This window comes from Mus caroli, chromosome 7 (genome assembly GCF_900094665.2).
Source record: "Mus caroli chromosome 7, CAROLI_EIJ_v1.1, whole genome shotgun sequence".
Lineage (NCBI taxonomy): Eukaryota > Metazoa > Chordata > Mammalia > Rodentia > Muridae > Mus > Mus caroli.
In genome coordinates, this window is record NC_034576.1 from 100,035,256 (window position 1) to 100,058,350 (window position 23,095).

Sequence of the window (23,095 nt, forward strand, 5' to 3'; positions counted from 1 at the left end):
TATCCTTATGAATGAGGAGGAGGGAGGGAGGGAAGGAAGGACAGATAGACAGACAGACCAGGGTTTATTCTGACCAAGACAAAAGAGACAAGAGCACTTTCACTGCAGGCGCCTAAGCCCTTGGGAACCAGCAGCACGATTTACCCACTGAATCAGGATGTCAGGTTTAACAAGCTGCCTAGATTATTTGCAATTCAATGAGAAGTAACCAGGCGTGGTGATGCACGCTTTTAGCCTTTGGTCCCAGCACCCCAGTGGAAGAGGCAAGAAGATTTTTGTGAGATCGAGGTCAGTCAGGGCTACATTGTGAATGTACTATCACCACAACAAAAATGCGAGAAATGCTAACTTTAGCCTCCTTTCGCAAGGGACAAGCGCTGCACAGAGAGACTGCTGCTCAGCGACCCTGGAATCAGAACGGTTTCAGCTCTGTCTCTTGTTCAAACCTTTCTCTACCTGGATTTAACTCCCGTTTCCAAAGGGCCTTGGTGTCCTTATTCTCAAGAACTTCCATCTGTGTAACTAACGGAAAACAACTGTCTCCTTTACTACTGCTTCAAACATCTGTGTGGGGTTTTCTCAAGAAGGTTTCCCACAACAACCAAAAATCAAGACCCAAAGCAGGCGACCAGCTACTATCTGAATGGACGTATTAACAACAACGTTAAATGAATGAATGAACAGAAGGCCGCCACAGGGGTAAGCGCAGGCACAGCCAAGTCCTCTCCGCTCGAGAGGCGACGGCGACAGGGCGGGAGGTTTAAATGCTGGCGCCCTTTGCAGGCAGCGGCCCCGAGCACTGACGCATGCGCAAAGCTGGCAGGCACCGCCTCTAAAGGCCTTATCCGCATGCGCAGCGTCTCGGAAGTGACGGGACTCCAGGAATGGCGGCGTCCGGCTCTGCAACCGGTGGTGGCCATTGGTTCTCTGCTTTGGCTCTTGGGGTGACTCTCCTTAAGTGCCTTCTCATCCCCACCTAGTAAGGACTTGCAGAGTCGGGGACTGAGCGGGAAGGCCCCGCGGTCGGTGGGGTGGGCGAGACTTGCATGGACGTTTTGCGTATGAGGAAGAAAGGCCATGTGTTCTCTCCGCTTTGCTAAGCCTTCTACCGCGGGTTTTGGTGCTTTCCCTGAGATCCAGAATATAACCATGCCTGGCCCGGAAGAGTCCTTACGCTGCCTAATTTTGAGCAAGTCGCTTTTAGGTTTATAAGCTTCAGGGCCCTCCTCCTCCATTTGCAAGATAATGACACCTACCTTCACGAGTCTTTCATCCTGTAAGACCTGCTACTTCAAAGACAAGTCCTGTTCTAAATCTAAAGAACGCCTCAGGACCTGGTCTTCCGTGGAGTTGAGAACAGCAAACTTTAATACTGTGACAGGGTTTATAAAGGAACTGGTAACTGCCTAGCAGGGCTTTTACTCTTCTTGTAGGAGGTGATGTTTGAGTTCAAATCCTCAACATGAAAAAGAATAGCCAAGTGAAAAACTGTTAAGGCATAGGAAAGTGTGAGCGCACAAAGCCCATATTAGGAAAGGACCCAGGATTCTAGGTACAGAAAGTTGTCATTGTAGTGGAAGATGGTTAACATATGCAGTGGCCAGATCACACAGGGTTGTGGGAAAACGTATGTAGATTTGTGTAAAAAAAAAAAAAAGTGTACAGTATGATAGAGGGTATCGTTAAATGAATAGCATCCCACAGTCTTAGAAAGTAGGTGGTAGCATGATAATCGATTTAATAAACAGGAGCCTTTAACTGATAAGCTGGGTAAACGCTTAATTTCCAGCACTTGAGATGTGGAGGTCAAAAACTCAAGAAAGCCAGGGTAAATAAAGGCACTTGTGGGCAAGCCTAATGGCCTGAGTTTGATACCCAGGACCTACATTGTGAGAGAGAGAACAAAGTCTCAAGCTGCCCTCTTGACACATAGGCGGCAACTTGCTTCTCCTCTCTGCACAAAATAAATCAATGTAAAAAACAGAAAAGAATGTTAGGCTAGCCTTGATTGTGTGTCCAGATTTTGTCTACCAGGGTTGGTGGAGGTTGCACAAAACCACCTATATATTATTGATGCTAATTCAAGAGTTTCCAAGGCAGAGTATGCAACCCTTGTTAGAGTAAGGTCTCAATGAAACAAAGAAGCTGGATATGATTGCTCATATCTGTAGTATCAGCACTCTGAAAGCAGAGGCAAGAAGACTGATATAAATGCAAGACCAGCCTGGTTTATGAAGCAGGTTCAATACCAGTCAGGGCTACATACAACACTCTATCTCAAAACAAACAATCCTTGCTCTCATGAGATACTCAGTGGGGAAAGGGCCCCTACTGGCCAGTTTGACAACCTGAGTTTCATCCCAGGACATACATAGTGGAAGGAGGTAACCAGCTCCCCATACATTGTCCTCTGACTTCCACAAATGTACCTACACACAAAAGAATTTAAATGTAATTTTTAAAATGTAAAGCGCCAGCCGGGCGTGGTAGCTCACGCCTTTAATCCCAGCACTTGGGAGGCAGAGGCAGGCGAATTTCTGAGTTTGAGGCCAGCCTGGTCTACAGAGTGAGTTCCAGGACAGCCAGGGCTACACAGAGAAACCCTGTCTCGAAAAAACAAAACAAAAAAAGTAAAGCGCCTCTTTTGTAAAGTGTTTTCTAGATTATGAATTTTGTTAGAATTTTTTTGTGAGAAAGAGAAAGGCCCTTTCGTGCGGTTGCCTGGGAACCTGTTTGAAGCTTTTTTTAGCCCTTGGATATCTCTGAGACTCATTCACAAACAAACACCTAGATCCTCCAACAACTTCAGAGGGAGGACTGACCCTCTGACATCTAAGAAGTGGGATGTTTTAGCACTTGTACATGTGTGCATGCCGTCCGTGTGGTTTTATAGGATATGATGAGATTCAGCCCTTTCAAAATCTAATTTTGTTCCTTTAATTGATTGCCTTGTGTAGCCATTCCACGGATTTTGAAGTACACCGAAATTGGCTTGCAATCACTCACAGCCTCCCAATATCTCAGTGGTATTATGAGGTAAGTTTCACCTCTTCCTTTTAAGATTATACATAAACCAGCAAGCTGGCACAGGCCTAGAATCCCAGCACTGGAGATGTTGAGGTGGGGAGGGAGATCAAGGTTCGAGGCCAGCCTGAACTGTATAGCCAGACACTATCTCAGAAATGAAACACCAACAAAAGAAATGCCGTATAGAGTCATCCTTAGATTATCACTGTTTAATGAGATTTTCAGGATTGGGAGTGTGGCCCAATGTAGAGCACCTGCCTGCTGTGCACAAAGCCCTAAGTGGATCTCTGTTAACTGACATATAAGTGGGCCACTGTAGGCCAGGAAGATGGCCCTGTAGCCAAGTCTAACAGCCTGCCTCATGGTGGAAGGAAAGAGCCACTCTGCAGTTTGTCCTCTAACTTCCACATGCATGACATGGTATGGACACACACACTATGAGTTTAAAAAAAAAAAAAAAAGAAAAGAAAAGAAAACTTTTTGGGGCTGGAGAGATGGCTTAGCAGTTAAGAGCACTGACTGCTCTTCCGAAGGTCCTGAGTTCAAATCCCAGCAACTACATGGTGGCTCACAACCATCCGTAATGAGATCTGATGCCCTCTTCTGGTGTCTGAAGACAGCTACAGTATACTTACATATAATAATAAATAAATCTTTAAAAAAAAAAAAGGAAACTTCTCTTACCTCCACATGTGTGCTGTAGCGTGTGTGTGTGTGTGTGTGTGTGTGTATGTGTGTGTGTGTAAAAGATTTCTTAACAAGATACATTTTTAACTGTGTGCTATCTGTGGAGGAGTGTGTGTGCATGAGTTCAGGTGACTGCAGAGACCTGGTGCTTCAGTTCCTTCCTGGAGCTGGAGTTGCAGGCAGTTGTTGGCCCCCTGATGTGGGTGCTAGGAACTGAGCTGGTGCCCTCTGGTAGAGTAGCAAGTTCTTAAGGGCTATCTCTCCAGTCCCGATAAAAGAATTTCTTTAAGCCGGATGTGGTGGCACATGCTTTTAATCCCAGCACTTGGGAGGCAGAGGCAGGCAGATTTCGACAAAGTGAGTTCCAAGACAGCCAAGGCTACACAGAGAAACCCTGTCTGGAAAAACCAAAAAAAAAAAAAAAAAAAAAAGAATTTCTTTAGAATATTATTCATATGTGTGAGTGTTTTGCCTCTGTGTATACTGTGCAACAGGTGGATGTGTGATGCCTGCAGTGGTCAGAGGAGGGTGCTGTATCTCTTGGAGCTGTAGTTACAGAGGATTGTGAGCTACCATGTAGATCCTGGGAACTGAAACCACCTTCTCTACAGTGGTAGTAGCAAGTGTTCATAACTGCTGAGCCTTGGCCACTAAAGGAAATTTAAAGCTTATTCTGATTTCAGGAAAACATTTTTCCGGGGCTGAGGGTATGATTCGGTTGATAAAGTGCTTGTTACATAGTCCTGAGGACCTGAGTCTAGGTGGTCAGCACCCACCTAAGAGAGGCTAGGTGTAGTGTTGAGGGTCTGTAATTCCACTTCTGGGAAGGCAGAGACGGGCAAATCTAAAGTTCTCGGGCTAGCCAGTCTAACCAAATTGGTGCACTCCAGGTTTAGTGAGGGATCCTGTCTCAAAACTAGGGTGGAGAGAGGCTAAGGAAGACACAAAACGTCAACATCTGGTCTCCACACGCATAGCATGGATAGGCAATACCTGCAAGGACACAGCTAAAACAGGGGGGTAGTCTGAGTGCTGTGGGCTGCTTTTAAGATTTTCATTTTCAGTCATGCATGTGAGTAAGCATCTACAGAGAGCAGAAGACGGCCTGGGATCTGCAGGAGCTGAAGCTGTGCTCAGGTGTGAGCTGTTCCACTGAGTGGTAGGAACTGAACTCAGACTGTCTACAGGGACAGCGTGTGCTCCTAACCACTGAGCTCGCTCCAGCCTCTTCTTTTTGTTTTTTAAGATGGTTTCATGTAGCCCAGGCTGGCCTTGAATCCATTGTGTAGCTGAGGATCTGGGGATCCCAGGACTTTCGGCATGCTCGATAAGCTCTGTTAACTGAGCTGCATCCTTATCCAGCCTTGTTTTCTCAAGTCAGCGAAGTGAAAAAAAACCTAAAAACAGTTGTCCTAAGGGGCTGAATTTATTTTTACATAATAGTACTGTAAATACTTCATAGACATGCCGGGGAACTTTAAATGATTGTTTGAGCTTGAGGTATCACAGTGTGTCTCTGTGGATACCAACTAGGAAAAGTACTGTGTAGGCTGGTATCCAGGGCTGTGGTTTCAGGATGTCCAGGCTTAACAGCTTCTACTTAGTGCCCGTGCTGAGTGATGGGTGCAAGGTTAATGCTAAGTGAGATGAAGGAGCGGGAAGCACTGGTGCGATGCTTAACGCTTACTACTGTGCACTGCGTATTAGCAGTGCTCTGCTTTGCTGTTCCCTCCTTTTCCCTGGCTGGTCCTTGCTCACTTTATTTCCAAGCCCCTTAAAGATCTGGTGCTCCAGGGCTCTGCTGTGGTCCTTTTCCCTTTCCGTTCTCTTGTTCTCTCGTGTTCTTTCAGTTCCTCCTACAGCTTTCACCACTCCCCATGCCTGAGAACCACTCTCCCAGTGCCAGGCAGTCCCCTGTGTCTGCTTACTGTACAGAGAAGGCGTGCTGATGCCTCCTTGTTCTTTTGAACCAGGAAGGAAAGTTAGCAAACCAAACTGCAGTGGAGTGGCAGGGGGGCTCAGCAGGACTTAAGCCCAGATGGGGTGGAGTCGACAAGCATTGTCTTCATGCCAGGCTGGGAGAAACGTGAGAAGTGGATTGTCTATAGAGTTCTCCATAGTTGGGACTTCACCTTTTTTCACTGACCTGGAAGGGTCAACTAGTTGGGAAAGGCACCAAAGATACGTAATATCTATTGAGTGAAAAGAATTGTTTTGAATCTTCATAGGGACACATTGGTTATTTTGGTATTTCAAAACCAGGATTTGGTCCACATTTGAGTCTCATCTCCAGCACTCAGTGGAGTGACTGGCAGGGAATGCCAGCTAATACAAGTTTTCTAGGTAAAAAGATGGCCGCAGATAAAAACTCTTGTGGGGCAGAGATCCTCTATGCCCAGTGTGGGGGTTTCTGTGGAATAGGGATTGTACAGAGAGGCTCTGGGTAGTGTGGCATGGGGCTGGAAAAAGCAACTGTAGGACACTTTGTTCTGGGAAAATGGTCATCTCTTAGCAGCAGCTGCCCATGTCTTTAAATGTTTCCTGCTCACTACTTTTAAAGTACGTAAATGTGTCAGTAGAGTAAAGTCAGAAAGTCTTTAACTTCCAATAAAGAAATAAGTAGCTCTCCGGGGGAGGTTGAGTCCTGATATTTTAAATTATAGCTAGAAGTTTTAAATGTAAAGTCTGAATTGACAGTAGAGTTTTTAGAATTGTGTGTACTTTTCTAAACTTTTTTATTGTTCATTTCTGAATATGTTCTGTTGAACATGTCCTTGTTAGTTACAAAGCTGCTACTCTGTTAATATACTGTTAAAATAGTAATTTTTAAAGAATAGGATTGAAAAATAGAATTTGTACTTTTTCTTTCCTCAGTTCAGTGGGTCATTTTGCTTACATCCTACAATGGAGACTTTGAATTAGAGGGGATGTTCTATATGTGTAGAAGTCAGTGAATGGATTGCTTAGAGACAGAGTCTCTGGACTTATGTGGAGCCATCTAACCCTTCTGTGTTTTACACCCGCAGGGGTGTGAACGGACCTAGCAGTTGTCTGCCATCAATTCCTATAAGCAGAGGGTAGACTGGGCATGAGGCTGAGTGCTGTGATGCTTGCCTAAATCCAGCCCCAGGACTTTAGAAAGAACTTAAAAGTGAATGTAAGTGAGCAGAGAGTGAGCCTTGCCTTACATCTTTTAGTCACAGAGACGCCTTGGACCATAGTCCTTGTGAAGAACCAGTTAGTATCCAGTGAGCCTGTACTGGACTTGAAGAGAAAGAAATTTTCAGTGAAAAGAGTAACAAGGAGCTGGAGAATTGGCTCTGGTTAAGAACACTTGTTCTTACAGAGGTCCAGGGTTCAATTCTCAGCCCCTGCATGGTAGTTCACAGCCATCTGAAACTCCAGTCCCAGCGGAATCCAACACCCTCTTCAGACCTTCAGGGACGCCAGGCACATCATGGTGTTTCTATGTTCAGGCAGGAAAGAGACTCATATACATTAAAAAATAATTTACATTTAATGGGCTTTTTTAAAAAGTAATAAGTGCAGAGAAAGAAGATTATAATTAGTGGCTAGCCTGTGATACAAGGTCAAGGAATCTCAGGCTGGTCCAAGACCTATCATCCTCCTGCCTCAACCTCCTCAGTGCTGGGATTATAGGTGTGTGCATCGTGTCCATGTGTTTTCATTTTCCTAACATAGGATTTGTTGTGTATCGGGCATTTTAAGTGCAGTGTCATATTGCTGTGCTTTTCTAAAGATCAGAGAGTGGAAGGTTATTTTAAATAAAAGGTTATTTTAAATAAACCTTGTTTAGTTACTTAGGGGGTATTTTAATTTTGATTTTTTTTTTCTTTTTAATCACAGGCAACTTCAGAGTGGACCTTGGATTACCCCCCCTTTTTTGCATGGTTTGAGTACGCCTTATCACATATTGCTAAATACTTTGATCAAGAGATGCTCAATATTCATAACCTGAACTATTACAGCTCAAGGACATTGCTTTTCCAGAGGTTTTCTGTCATCTTGACAGATGCACTCTTTGTGTATGCTGTCCATGAGTAAGTGGCAAATGTTATTTATGTATGCTCTATGGACATTTGTTTGTGTGGAAGGTATTTAGAAAATGTGTTACACCTGATCTATACAGCAGCAAATCCTGAAGCAGCAAAAACCCAATGAGCTTTAAATGCCTGGAAGTAATGACTGGATCATTCTCGAGAGGTTTTGTGGAGAAATGGGGATGGGTTTTGAGGTTGTGGTATGAGAAGACACTGTGAGTGTTATGAAGGCACTAATCCAAATAGAATCCCAGGACCAATTCTCTCACACAGAAAACTCCACATGCCTTCCTTTCCTTTTGTCCACTCCCAGAGGCTTTTGTGTTGTGCCTTATTTTGTGGAACATGATCTGTATATATTTATGTACATATATGCATTGTGCGCCACCAAAGTCTGCTCTTAAGGAATTTCATTCCAGTAAACCCAGATTATCTTACCCTGTGCTGAAGAGATGGCTCAACAGTTCAGAACATTTGCTGTTCTTACAGAGAACACAGGTTTTATTCCAGCACCCTCTTGGCAGCTCACAATTGTCTATGACTTCAGACCCAAGGGCTCCAGTGCCCTCTTCTGACCTGCAGGAACCAGCTGTGCACATGGTCCACAGATATACAAATGAGCAAAGAACCTTGTGAAATAGACAGGCATGATGGCATACACTTGTGATCCCATTACAGAAGAGGATACACATAGATCCTTGGTGCTTGTGACCAGCCTTCCAGTTGGCAAGTTTCAGGCCAGGGAGAAACCCTATCTCAAAGCCGGGCGTGGTGGCACACGCCTTTAATCCCAGCACTCGGGAGGCAAAGGCAGGTGGATTTCTGAGTTCGAGGCCAGCCTGGTCTACAAAGTGAGTTCCAGGACAGCCAGGGCTACACAGAGAAACCCTGTCTCGAAAAACCAAANCAGCCTGGTCTACAAAGTGAGTTCCAGGACAGCCAGGGCTACACAGAGAAACCCTGTCTCGAAAAACCAAAAAAAAAAAAAAAAAAAAAAAAACTTATCTCAAAGAATAAAATGGATGACAGTCCCCAGCGATCCATCTGCCTCTGCCTCCTACTAGTCATCAGCGTCCAGGTAGTGAGGAACTACAGCTTTGCAGTGCTGTTTACTTTTGAAGCAGGGTCTCACTGTGTAGCCCAAGACTGGTCTGGACTCTGCATGTTTAACTCTGCGTGTGTATGGATGGATCATGCATACACATTGAGCCTAGCCAGAATCTTTGCTCACACTTAGCATGTACCAATCTGCCAGAGTTAGACGTTGCATTTTAAACTCCTCCCCTTTTCTTCCTTCATTTTTTTAAGACAAGGTCTTAGTGTAGCTCCGGTTGGCTTGAAACTTGCCACGTAATTGATGATAACTTTGAACTTCCAGTCCCCTACCCCTGTCTGTCAGAGCTAGACTGTAGGCATGGAGTACTGTGCTCAGTTGGTGCAGGAGCCGCTGTGAGCTAGGCCACCACTCTGCCAACTGAGCTATACCCTTGGCTCACACTTTGCACTCTTAAGTACTGAACTAGTGTGTACCCTCTTGTTTTTAAAATCCTTTCGTGGAGGTCATAGATGATTTATTTAGTTTTATTAAACGAACACTTGTTTCTGATCTGCATACCCAAGGAAAAAGATGTGGTATTAGCCTGAGAGCAACCGTGGACAACACGGACAGTTTGTCAGAAATGGCTCTGTGCAGAAGTATTGTGGTGTTGTGATGAAGCATAAAGTTACTTGTTTCTCTCCTGGTGTATCCTTGTAGGTGCTGTAAATGCATTGATGGAAAAAGAACAGGCAAAGACCTCACAGAGAAACCGAAGTTTATTCTGTCCGTGCTCCTGCTGTGGAACTTTGGGTTGTTAATTGTAGACCGTATCCTTGGTATTCTATATGCTATTCTCTTATCCTGGTGTGTACTAACAGGTTAATTCTTTGTGTAGTAATAATTATTAAATGTAAGCTGCTTTTGAAAGGGACCTTGGTCTGGGTTACTTTACTCGCCAAACTGTGCTCTCTCCAAGTTTATTGGATTCTAGTTATTAAAATACTTTGTCCCTGAGTATAGAATTTTGAGAACCAGCTAAACTATTATTTTTAGTTTACTCCTTAAGAAAGCATCCATAAGGTCTATACTCATTCATAGCTCACTTTATTATGAATCGAGGGTCATCTTCCTTGACATTCCCCAGATATTCATTTCCAGTACAATGGCTTTCTGTCTGGATTACTGCTGTTGTCCATTGCACGTCTATTTCAGGTAAGCACCGAGAAACCTAACTAGGTTCCCTCTATAAACATAGTATTGTAGTGATGATAGATAATTTATTTGACCCACTGTTCAGAATTTCACCACAGACATTTTTATTGGTACTTCCACAAACTCTACCTGCTCTCTGGATGATATTTTCTCTTTAAGATTAGAAAATTATATCCTATATATAAAATATTTTATTATATTAAATATAAAATATATAACAGGATATAAACTATATCCTAAATCTTATTACAATGTGGTAGGTGTGGATTAGTTGATAGGCAGTTCTGTTTGGCTACACTGGCTGTGCCAGGTGGAGTCTCCAGTAGCGTTTGCTGTGTAAGTGGTGGTGGCTTTTCTCTGAGGAGCTTGTGGGTTAGTTAGCATAGTGTGATAGGAGTACAGAACTTGAAATGGAAAGATCCGTGTTTCTATCTAAGGCTGACCATGGCCATATTTGGTTCTTTTCCAGTCTCTATGAAGTAGGTGGAATTCAGACTGCTTTTATTAGGGTCTGTCTGGGGTTTTGCTATACCTTTACTTCTGTAGATTAAGAACCATATTTAGTCCCCTTAGCCTGACATGGCGGTATGCCCTGCAGTCCAAGCTGCTTAGAAGACTGAGGTAGGTAGGTCCTTTGGACCTAAGACTTCAGGGCCAGTCTGGGCAAGAGCTTAAGGCCATCCTGTAGATAGAACTCAGGGTTTCACACACACTACTCAAGTGCTCTAACCACTGGAGTTTTGTTTTGTTTTTAAAATTTTTATATTATTTTTGAATAGGCTGAGTATGGAGTGCTGGCCTAGAATGCACCAAGGCCTGGAGCCAATCTCCAGCACAAGCGTGCACACAATACAGTATTATAGAGTCTCACTCACCCTCTGATTCTACGCCTCTCTGGCCAGGTTAACTATATTGTCTCAGCTCCTTCAGATACAGTTTGTGGTTACTGATGACATAACCTATATCTTAGCACCAGGCTGGATGCCAGTATGGATCTGATGAAGTAATGATTTATTTATTATTTTGTGTATCTGTGTTGTTCCTATGCGTTTATGTGCACCAGGTGTGTACAGGTGCCCACAGACATCAGAGGCCATCAGATCCCCTGGAACTAGAGTTACAGGCAATGGTGAGCCATCATGTGGGTGCTGAAGCCTGGTCCTTTACGACAGCAGAAAACGCTCTTAGCTACTGACCCATCTCTCCAGCCCCTACTTGGAATTTCCTATACGTTATTATAAAAAATTTAAATCTCTCAGAAATAGAGAAAATATACAACAGTGATACACAGGATTCTTTTCCAATAAAACGATATGGACAGAGCTGTGTCTGGTTTGGTATGACATGCGGCCTTTTCACTTAGACTGTGAACACTGAATGGACTTAGTCCCACGAGGGAGTGGGAACCCTGCCTGTGGTCTGTGTTTGGATTGCTTGGTTTCAGCCCTGCACCTCAGCTCAGGCTGTGCCGAGCACCAGTTCCCACCGGTGCTTTGCTTCAGTAGGCAGACTGAATTCCTTACAGAAGCTCCTGGTGCCACGTTGCATTCTGTTTTTACAGAGGATCCCCTAAGGCTTAGTTATAGGGCTTAAAGTGTGGTTCCTGGGCTGGAGAGAGGTCTCAGCAGTTAACAGCGCTGGTTGCTCTCTCCGAGGACCTGTTTCAATTCCCAGCACCTACATGGCAACTCACAACCGTCTGTGACTTCAGTTCCAGAGGATCGGATGCACCTCCTCTGGCTTCTGCAGTCTTTGCACACATTTGCACAAACATTCAAGCAAACCACTAATAGCAATGTTTTAAAAAGTTTTAATAGTTAAAATTTTAGCTGGATGTGGTAAAACAAAACATGGTAGTCTTAGCACTCAGGAAACTCTGACAGAAAAATTATTTCAACTCAGGAATTTGAGACCAACCTGAATAACATAGCAAAACACCGGGGTTTTTTGTTGTTTTATGTTGTTTTAAGGTTTCTACTTTTAAAGTAGGTGTGTTTTATCTTGTTTTTTTCTTTTTGATAATAATTTTAGCTGCACAGAAATGTTACTTGAATAGTTGTGAGTTCTCGCCTGTTTCTCCCCAGTGCTACCTTCTTAAACAACTATTCACCAAGGCTAAAAAAACTAGCATTGGGGTATTTGAATTTCATCAGATTTTCGGGTTTTTTTTTTTTTTTTTTTTTTGGTTTTTCGAGACAGGGTTTCTCTGTGTAGTCGTGGCTGTCCTGGAACTCNGAACTCACTTTGTAGACCAGGCTGGCCTCGAACTCAGAAATCCGCCTGCCTCTGCCTCCCAAGTGCTGGGATTAAAGGCGTGCGCCACCACGCCCGGCCCTTTTTTTTGGTTTTTCGAGGCAGGGTTTCTCTGTGTAGCCTTGGCTGTCCTGGAACTCACAGTGTAGACCAGGCTGGCCTCGAACTCAGAAATCCGCCTACCTCTGCCTCCCGAGTGCTGGGATTAAAGGCATGGGCCACCACGCCCGGCCAGCTTTTCTACTAATGTCTTCCTTCTGTTCTAGGATCCACTTTGGGATAACACATTGCATTTCACCTGCCGTGAATTTAAAGTGATGCGTTCCCCTTTCTCTCTCCTAGAACAGGCACATTGAAGGGGCGTTGCTCTTTGCTGTCCTTCTCCATCTCAAGCATATCTACCTCTATGTGGCACCAGCCTATGGTGTCTATCTGCTGCGGTCCTACTGCTTCACTGCAAGTAAACCAGGCAAGTCTTAGCAGTGAGGCTTACAGTGCTAGGAAGCACAGCGGGCGTCTCTCAGGTCCTGATCTAAAAACCCTCCATCATCCACAACGATCAGAGTGCACCCAGGCACAGTGGCAGACGCCGCTAGTCCTAGTGCTAGGGAGACTGCAGCAGGAGGATGGTAGCTTTGGGCCCCAGGTATTGTTGGAGGGTACTTGTTCATGCTCCTGGTAATGCTGGCTTCCCTGTTGTGTAGATGGCAGTGTCCGATGGAGCAGTTTCAGCATTGTCCGAGTCACTTCCCTGGGGCTGATCGTGTTCCTAGTTTCTGCTCTTTCGTTGGGCCCTTTCCTAGCCTTGGTAAGACATTTTATTTTATTTCTGCTTTTTACTTCTTAAAAATTAATGTCAGTCATGCTTTTGTTGTTTAAAAGGAGCAATAAAGCAGGGAGTATGGGAAGCAACTGTGAAACGCCTCCTTTCCTACCAAGATACCGTGGAGTGTTCTGCACACATCACTGTGCATGTTCAAGTAGCATGGAACTGTGCTTGCATGAGAGAACTGACGCTCTCTGTGCATTCCTCTTAAATGCACCAACTTACGAACATCCCTAGCTTCCCAGATCAGTCCTTTGTAGACAGCAAACACTGTAAAGTGCCTGGGACAAATGTCCAAATAGTTTTTTCTCTCTCTTAGTCCACATCCCAAAGTTATTTTTACTTCTTATTACAGTAGGGGAACACCACATCTTATGTGGTCTTCTCTGCCCCCCAACACTTTAGCAGGTGTAGATGAACCACATCCTGTGCCCTCTCTCACTGTGTAAATTCTGTTGTACTTCCTAATAGCATGAGTGAGTGAGTGAGTGAGTGTTCACTGATTTATGTGTCTTCTCTCTGGCCAAGGTTAGGCAAAAAAGAGGCCTGTGAGTTGCTTGGGATCATTTGTTACTTACAGAAACAAAGACGGGGTCCCTCGTTGCCAGACTTTCTATGCACAACGCTGCAGGCACTTTTACTGTTCTGTGTTACAATTTGAGAAAAAAATGATGACTATTTAATTAGTTTCGTTTCTCCTTTTCAACAGAACCAGCTGCCGCAAGTCTTTTCCCGACTCTTTCCTTTCAAGAGGGGCCTTTGCCATGCCTACTGGGCTCCAAACTTCTGGGCTTTGTACAATGCTTTGGACAAAGTACTGTCTGTAATTGGTATGGTACCCAGCTTTTTCAATTAGACTATGAATACTGAAAGGACTAGTCCCACCAGGAAGTGGAAACACCTGCCCGTGTTTTGTGCGTGGATGTGTGTTCTGGATCATTTGGTCTCCAGCCCTGCACGTCAGCTCAGGGTGAGCAGAGCTGGAGTGCTTGAGACCAAGTCTTGTGCAGGAATGGGCTGCATCCCTTAAAAACGTTCCTTGTGACATTGGGGTTATAGATGCTTTCCTTGGGTGAGTAAATTCAATCCTAGACACATTTTTAAAACTATTTCTAATTAAGGAGGGGTATGGACTTGAGTCTCGGTACCCGCAAGGGTAGAGGTGCTGGATCCCCCTAGACCTGGAGTTTCAGGTGGTTGTGAGCCAAACTCAGGTTCTCTGGATGAACTAAACCTCCAAGCCACCTCTCTAGCCCAGCCGCATCCAGACACGTCTTAAACATAGTTTTTGCCTTAAGTAAAATGTTATTCATCAGAATTGACCCTACTTTTAAACTTAAATATTTGAAGAAGGGGGAAACAATGTATGAATTGTGACTCTGGGCATTGGACCAATAAGAAAAATGACCCTGTCTCAAAAAAACAAACAAAAAACTAACTAACAAACAAACCCTAATAGTTTCAGTTCTGTGCAAAAGCAGGTTTAGCTTTGGGCTTCTTTGTTGACTCCTGATCTTTATCCCTACATAAATTGTTGGCTGGGTCCCATTGCCAAGTCATTTGATTGCCTAGCATTGCTTTCATCACAGTACTTTGGGGATTCTTGGACTTTGCTTTCCTGCAAAGCATGTTGTTGGGAATGAAAGCAAGAATAAATATGAATGTCAGGTTGAGCCAGGAAGACAGCTCAGCAGGTAAAGGTGTCTGCTGCTAAGACTGACAACCTGAGTTTGGTTCCAGAATGCATGTAGTGGAAGGATAAGACTCCCTCAAACTGCATCTGACCCCCACATGTGGGCACTCCCTTCCCAGTATGAACGTAATTGCAGTGTCTGGAACAATTGCAGGGAACTGGCTCAACGGTTAAGAGTCCTTACTGCTCTTACAGAGGAACTGGGTTTGGCTCTCTGCTCCCACATGGCAGCTCACAACCACCTGTAACTCCAGTTCCTAGAGATTTGATGCCCCCTTCTGACCTGCTTGAAACCAGGCACACACATAAGATTTTATCAGTAGTAGACTTTGGAGCCTCACAGACCCAGATAAAGATGTGGTAGCAGTTGGTCACGTGGCCTTGAGCAGGTTACTCCCTCTGTGCACTTGGACCTAAAGTAAGGACACCAAGCCCTGGGAACATGGGACTAGGTGCTAACTACAGTGTCGTTTTTACAGTTTCTGTTATGTACTTACAGGAAATTGATACTTTGTTTACTTGCTTATTTTTAGAAATTATAGTTTCATCCCTCACACATCAGTCCAGCATCAGTGTAATGGCATTCTTACAAAGAAACTCCAACATTTGTATTTTAAAAAGCAGTTGCCACTCAGTCTAGTGTGCAATACAAGGTCTGATTACCCTGCCTGAGTTGGGAAACTGCTGTACCGTACCTTGTAAGGTACCTCCTCCCCAAAGATCCCTTACATGGAAAGTTAGAGGAGGTTCAGAAACTCAGGGGAGTGGCCAAGAGGTTTAAGATAGAACAGGGGCTAGGGAGCAACTGAGCTGGTGGAGTGCAAATCCTAGTTCCTCGGCCAGCATTGTATAAACCACTGTGGTAGGTACACCTGCAGCCCCAGCTCTCAGAAGGGAGAGGCAGGAAGATGAGAAGTTCAGAGTCATTGTTGGCTGGGTTGATTACATGACATCCTGTCTCAAAAAGAGGGGCAAGAACAGGGTATGAGGGTAAATACCTGTAATTCCAACACTTGAGGAGTGAAGGCAAGAGGATCAGGAGTTCAAAGCTAGCCTGAGCTATATGAGATGGGTCTCAAAACAAAAAGAGGATAAAAAGAACCTAAAATTGAAGGGGAAAGGAGTAAGTAGAAGGCTCCATCTTCTCCACATTGCTGGCACTCCGTGGCAACAGACAGGCCTGTGTAGGTGCTCAGGCTGTCTGACTGTCCTGGTTTTACTCTGGAGTTCATTTTGGGTGGGGCTTGCATCATTGTTCCAGACTGGGTTCATCTGACAAGTACTGATTGAACTTCTGTGTTTGGGGATAGAATGACCTCATCATGCCAGGTGGTGGTGGTACATGCCTTTAATCCCAGTACTTGGGAGGCAGAGGCAGGAGGATTTCTGAGTTCTAGGCCAGCCTGGTCTACGGAGTGAGTTCCAGGACAGCCAGGGCTATACAGAGAAACCCTATCTAGAAAAAAAATCAAAAAACAACAAAACAAAACCCAATGACCTCATCAGTTCTCTATTTCAGGGACATAGCATAGCAGAAAAAGCAAGCATATAAACTGCACCAGCGACCTCACAACACAGCTCTGCCTCTCCATTTGGTTCTGTGTGTATAACTCAATTAGTTTGGCAGAGTGGATGTGTCATTCAAAGGGAGTTTCATGAGCAGAGACACAGCTTTGGAGGGACTCACAGTCCACTGAGACTAAGGCTCATTGGCACAGATGAGGCTGGAGAGATCCAGAGGTGACAGATCAATGAAGACTGTGCTGTCTGTGGGATTATGAACTGAAGGCTACAGGAAATGAAAGGTTCAAAGATGTAGTGTGACATGGTCTGTACTTTAAATAGCTTGTGTTGTTTAAGTGCTAGAGAAGATGGCTTGCTCACATGCTGCCTGCCCACAAGGTTCCTATACACAGCACAAATAGCCAATTCCAGTTCTGGTCTATAACTAGATTGTCATCTAAAACCAGAAAGAAGTGTCTGCTGGAGGCGACACAGCATGGACTTAAGCCCATGAGACCCAGCTGTGAACAGCTGGCAGACTTTGTAGCTTTTTAAGACTATTGCTCAAGGACCTGACTCATGAGCTATGGAATCCTATTGATTAAAGTAAAATGTCTGTTTACTCTCTAGGTTTGCAATTGAAGCTTCTTGACCCTAGCCAGATCCCCAGGGCCTCGATGACAAGTGGTTTGGTTCAGCAGTTCCAGCACACAGTCCTTCCCTCAGTTTCCCCTTTGGCAACCCTCATCTGCACACTGATCGCCATATTGGTAAGAACTTGGCGTGTGGTGCTCATTTGCTGAGTCTTCCTCTGCTTTTCCTGTCCTGGTGCTGACTGAATTTCAGCTTCCAAGCTTTTCCAACTGCAGGATAAATTCCATAGCTGAAATCCTGCAGGCTGGAGCATTTCCTAGCAATTCTCAGAGAACCTTTGAACACAGTGAGGGAGGATTACCAGAAAAGCCTCTGTGAGAAAGGCTTGCCAGTGGCTGTTTAAGCCATCTGTCCATCCTGGCATGAGGAGTAAGAACAGCCTTAGTGGGAAGCACGGAGCGTGCTGTGGAGAAGGAAATCCGTGTGGCAGAACATCCAGGCTTGGTTTGTGTTCCTCATCCTTGGCTAAATGATCAAAATGTGTCTAGAAAACATGATGGTTTTTGTCTTGGTAATAATGAATTAAGAGAAGCAGCAGCTCTTAGCTCATCAGATGGAAGTCTGTTATGAAGCCAGGCATGATGGCGTGAGCCGGCAGTCCAAGCTCAGAGGAGGTGAAGGCAGGAACATTGCTCTTTGGGGGCCAGTCTGGCTACATAGTAAGACTTTTTTTTTTGTCTCAAAAAAAAAAAAAAAAAAAAGAAAAAGAAAAAGAAAAAAAGAGTGAAAGCTACTGTGAGTCAAGCCTCTTTCACACCTGTCAGTGCATGGTGACTTCCGTTTTGTGATAGTTTCAGTAGGATTCAACATAAACAACTCAGCCCAAAGGATGATTAAATATTTGCTTAAATTTTGGTTTCTAAGTGATCAAAATCTCTTAGCAAGACACCTGGCCCCACCTAGCTACATGGCAGCACTGGTCTGCAGGCACTGAGGTTATGCTGGTCTACTTATTCAGAGGTTTTAACTGAGGTTTCAGAAGTCCTAAAGCCTCAGCCTTGAATCGGGGGCTGTGGTTCAGTGAGTGAGACTACGATGTGCAGACATGAGGATCTGAGCTCAGATCCTCAGCAACCGTGATAAATTGTGGGGCACAGATGCACGTGACTGCTTGCCTTTAACCCAGCAGTGTGGAGATCAGGAGGATGGGCCTTGCTGAACACCAGCCTGACTCTAGGTTCAGTGAGAGACTCCTTCTCAAAGGAATAACTCAGTGATAGAACGCACAATACCCAACTTCCTCCTCTGATCACTTTGTGTGTGTAAGCCCTTCCCCCACACAACTGTGCTTAACATTCAGCTAATACCAGAGAGAAAGAAGCAAAATGTTTAAAACAACAACAAAAAAACACACCATACATCCTCAGCTTTGTAAACTGTATATATAGAGTCAAAGGCTGTATTGTAAATTATACTGCACTCACAAAACTGGTAAAAATCTAATGTGCTATCCCCAAAACACCTATGGATTTTTGTAGATTGACCTAGTAAATTGAATGAGTATTAGCTAATTATACAGATAAATTTTATATCCCAGAACTTAGCATCATTTATTAATTTGGATAAGGTTCATTTTAATGAAGTAAATACATATTCCTATGGGTTTGCATTTTCTTTTCTAAAGCTAGCTTTGGGGGACTGTACACAGAGTGATAGATTATTCCAGTGCAGTAGAAAATCCACACAGCCTGTGTTTGCCTGTGCCTTGCTTCTGCAAAACTGACCTTAAATGACACTGAAGTTTTGTCTTTGCCTGTTGTTTCTAGCCCTCTGTTTTCTGTCTTTGGTTTAAACCCCAAGGGCCCAGAGGCTTTCTCCGATGCCTGGTTCTTTGTGCCTTGAGTTCCTTTATGTTTGGGTGGCACGTCCATGAGAAAGCCATACTCCTTGCGATTCTCCCAATGAGGTAAGCAAGCAGCTCGAGGGTTGACGTGTTTCAGTGTCTTGCTGTCTAGTGGCTGCCTGTTCTAGACATGGCCAGTGGTGTGGGAGACACGAAGGCATGGCAATGAGGGCAGCGGGCAAACTGGCTTGATATTTAGACCTGTCAGGATTCTGAGATGGGCAAAAAATCCACGTGTTGTTACCATATTTTTGGTGAGTAAGCCCTGTAGCAGGTCTGGATATTATGTGGGAGCATGCCCTGGGGAAGGCTGGCATCCTTGGCATCAACACATCAGTGAAAATAAAAGTTCCGGGTCCCTGTTCCATGTTGTTAGTCCAAGTAAGGATCAAGTATGACAAAATGGCTCCATGTATGTCCACTTTAGACTTTCCAGAACTGTTTGATTGTTTCTTTCATGTCATATTGGTTTGTATGCTTTGGGGTAATTAGGATAAATTGGTGTAATCCCATCTTAGAATCTGCAGAAACCGGGCCCAGAGTGCTTGTGATTTACCAAGTTACACAGTTAAGCCTATGGTGGAGCCCCAGGCCTGCATCGCCTGTACTGAGGCGGCTGAGACAAAAGGATCATGACTTCAAGGCCATCCTAAGCTTTACACCAAGTCGCTGCCTTAAAATCGAAGTCACAGGACTGGAGAGATGGCTCAGTGGTTAAGAGCACTGGCTGTTCTTCCTGAGGTACTGAGTTCAACTCCCAGCAACCACATGGTGGCTCACAACCATCTGTAATGGGATCCAGGGCCCTCTCCTAGGGTGTCTGAAGAGAGTGACAGTGTACTTATATATATATAACAGATAAATAAATCTTAAAAAAAGAAAAAAGAAAAATGCTAAGTCACAGAGCTAACAGATGACAGGACTTAAGCAGACCATATGCTGCCCTTTTCTGGTTTTGGGGGTCTTTTCAAGTCATGAGAAAACATTTAATGTTTTCTTTGGAGCCATAGGATTTCCAGATTGCAAAGAGAGCGAACTCTAATTTAAGCTCTTACTGCAGGTCCAGGAATTGTCTAAAAGATTAGCTTTATGTTTGGAAGTGAATTCTTGAGTATAGTCCCCGTCTGTCTCCACTAAGCAGCTCCCAGTGCTACATTCATTTATTTGAGGACGATAGCAAGCAAGGTGTTTCCCTCCCCACAGCCTACCCCTACCCCTCTGCCTCTCTCTCTGTCTCTCCCTCCCCGCCTCCCAAGGGAGAGTGGGATATCAGTCTTATTCCCCTTTTCTCTTTGGAACATTTTATTGATTACTTTAAAAACAACACCCAGGGCCTGGAGAAATGGCTAAGTATATAAGCACACTCGCTGTCTGCTCTTCCAGAGGACCTAGCTCAGTTCCATCACCCACTTGGCAGATGTAACTCAGGTTCTGACCTCCATGGGCATCATGCATGCACATGGAACGCAGGCATACATGTGGACAGACAGACACATGCATGCACATGGAACGCAGGCATACATGTGGACAGACAGACACATGCATGCACACGGAACGCAGGCATACATGTGGACAGACAGACACATGCATGCACACGGAACNCGCAGGCATACATGTGGACAGACAGACACATGCATGCACACGGAACGCAGGCATACATGTGGACAGACAGACACATGCATGCACACGGAACGCAGACATACATGTGGACAGACGTACACATGAAGTAATCAGATCTTTCTTTAAAACAGACATAGCTAGTTCTCATTTGAGTTGGACCTATAACAAAACCAGTATTTATTTCACAAGAAAATTATCAGTTATCAGCATTCGTTTTATAAAGGGGTTATCAGTGTTTATTTTAGCCAGGCCTAATGATAGACATGTTTATTTGAGCTCTTTGCAATCACATTTTAGCTGTGTTAAGGAATTATTGTAAGAATTTTTATTTTTAGCCTGTTGTCTGTGGAAAAAGCAGGAGATGCGAGAGTTTTTCTGATTCTGGCGACAACAGGACACTATTCCCTCTTCCCCCTGCTCTTCACTGCACCAGGTAAGCAAGCGGCTTCTCTTTAGCAAGGTGCATTTCCTCACCGTGTCCTTTCCATCAGGCCTGAAAACCACTGCACTTTAACTTAAAGATTTGCGAGTCTTCTTGAAGAAGAACCTTTTGTTCTTTCTCTTAAATAATACCTCCAGTTTGTCCCTAGTTTTGAGTATATTTAGATGCCTCAAAAATGGTTAGCCAGGCATGATGGCACACACCTTTAATCCTCGAACTAAGGAGTTAGAAGCAGGTGGATCTCTGGGTTCAAAGCCAGCCTGCTCAACCTAGTGAGTTCTGGGTCAGCTGGGGTTATGTAGAGAGACCCTGTCAAAAAGAAGAGAGAGGGAGAGAGAGAGAGAAAAGGAAGGAAGAGAAATATTAACAATGTCTGTGTGCTATTTTGTCATCTGTACTTTCTGTCTTTTAACAGAACTTCCCATTAAAATCTTACTCATGTTACTGTTCACGGTTTATAGTATTTCCTCACTGAAGACACTATTCAGGTAATTTTAGAAGTACATTTAAGGTTATATTTATTCCCTTTTGTGAGCTGTTTGCTCTTAAATGGTCAAAGAGGATTTCAAATGTATTTTTAGGTTAGAACTGTAGTAATGGTTCAGATGGTGAAGTTTTGTGTGTATGCAGGAGGACGCTGTGGGAGGTCATGTTTGGAAAGTGGTTAGTAATACGTACACATGAGCACTGTACATAAGGCCACTGAATTGAATAATTCAAAAGTTAGTAAAGTACTGAATTTTATAGGACTTGTATTTTACCAGAATAAAGCATGTTTTTAGAATCCCTGATTCTATGTATGCTCTTACAGTATGATCACAGTGCCGCCCCATCTGTCCTGAGTACAAGACTAATTTTATCTGGGCAGCATGGGTCAATGTGGCAGGTTAAATTGTTGAGGTAATGGCGAGCAAGGCACTAATGGCTCTTCTAAACGCAGTGTTTTGATGTCAGCAATGGCCGTCACGTTGTGGGAGTGCAGGTGGGAAGTACTAGCTGGGAATGTTTGCTAACTAGGGTGTAACTCATCTAAAATCAGACTTCTCTTCTTCAGAAAAGAAAAGCCTCTTTTTAATTGGATGGAAACTGTGTACCTCCTTGGCCTGGGGCCTCTGGAAGTCTGCTGTGAATTCCTACTCCCGTTTACCTCCTGGAAGCTGAAGTACCCCTTCATCCCTTTGCTGCTGACCTCGGTGTACTGTGCAGTGGGCATCACATACGCCTGGACCAGGCTGTATGCTTCAGTGTTGACTGGCTCCCTTGTCAGCAAGACAAAGAAACATTGAATAAAGAAGTGTCTGGGTGAAGGCCAAGCAGTTACTTCATGGGTATTAATCAGAACTTGAAGAAAGTTGCCAGTGGCAGGATCTATTTATTTAGTAGGTCGGTGAAGGACCATTCTTCCACACTTGGCCTTGCCCTGCCTAGCAACCTGATTGTTTCCATGGTGAGGAGCCACTTGCCCTATATAAGCAACAAAACACATTTGAGAAAACTCTCACCTTCCTCTGTAAAAATAGTCTGCAATTGTTAAGACTGCTGTGTCCACTGAAGGTGAACCAGGGTGGGCGGGTGAAAAGTGGCATAATTTTCAGTGGCTGGTACTGACTATTGTTAGGATGTAATGCATAATTAGATTCTGTACCTAAGGAAATATAAATAAAATGTCATTTTATATTTAATGCATCAAATAGCAAAGTGTTTTGGGTCCTTACCAGCTTTCACATTTACTTTCCTGTTGGAACACACATGGGAAGATAGTGTATTGTCTCTGTTCTTTACACCTTGTTCCAGGAAAGTGGTTCACTCAACAAGTCAGGGGATAGTTAATGTGCTGATTTAGCAAAACCTGGGGATTCCAAACCACGGTCAGAAGATCTACAATAGTTTCTTCTCACAGCAAGCCTCGCTGTTTGGATAAGACTAGAGGTGTGCTTTTCATGTGACCATGTGACCTTTCCTCTTGTGAACACTCTGAAGTGGTCTTAGGTCTCCCTTTATTTTTTTTTAAGATTTATTTTTATATCATGTATGTGTGCACCACAAGATGTCTGAACAACAGAAGAGGGTGTTGGATCCTCTAGAACTGGAGTTACAGGTGGTATAAGCCACGTGGTCTGGAAGCGGGGAACCAAACACTTCTGCAAGAGCAGCCATTGTTCTTAGCCAGTGAGCCATCTCTCCCTCCTCTTACTCTTCTTCTCCTCCTCCTCCTCCTCCTCCTTCTTCTTCTTC

At 44.2% G+C, this 23,095-nt stretch overlaps 1 protein-coding gene across 1 annotated transcript; it reads left to right on the top strand.

Annotated features, from left to right (window-relative positions):
* The first annotated feature begins 866 nt into the window (after positions 1–866).
* Positions 867–22,547, top strand: Alg8 (ALG8 alpha-1,3-glucosyltransferase). Its single transcript, XM_021167031.2, has 13 exons — positions 867–979; positions 2,958–3,036; positions 7,582–7,775; positions 9,532–9,641; positions 9,959–10,026; positions 12,622–12,748; positions 12,984–13,087; positions 13,815–13,935; positions 16,932–17,071; positions 18,722–18,861; positions 20,754–20,851; positions 21,276–21,348; positions 21,915–22,547. Exons 1-13 carry the CDS (start codon positions 885–887, stop codon positions 22,144–22,146), a joined length of 1,581 nt encoding a protein of 526 aa, XP_021022690.1. The 5' UTR covers positions 867–884; the 3' UTR covers positions 22,147–22,547.
* The last annotated feature ends 548 nt before the right edge of the window (positions 22,548–23,095 follow it).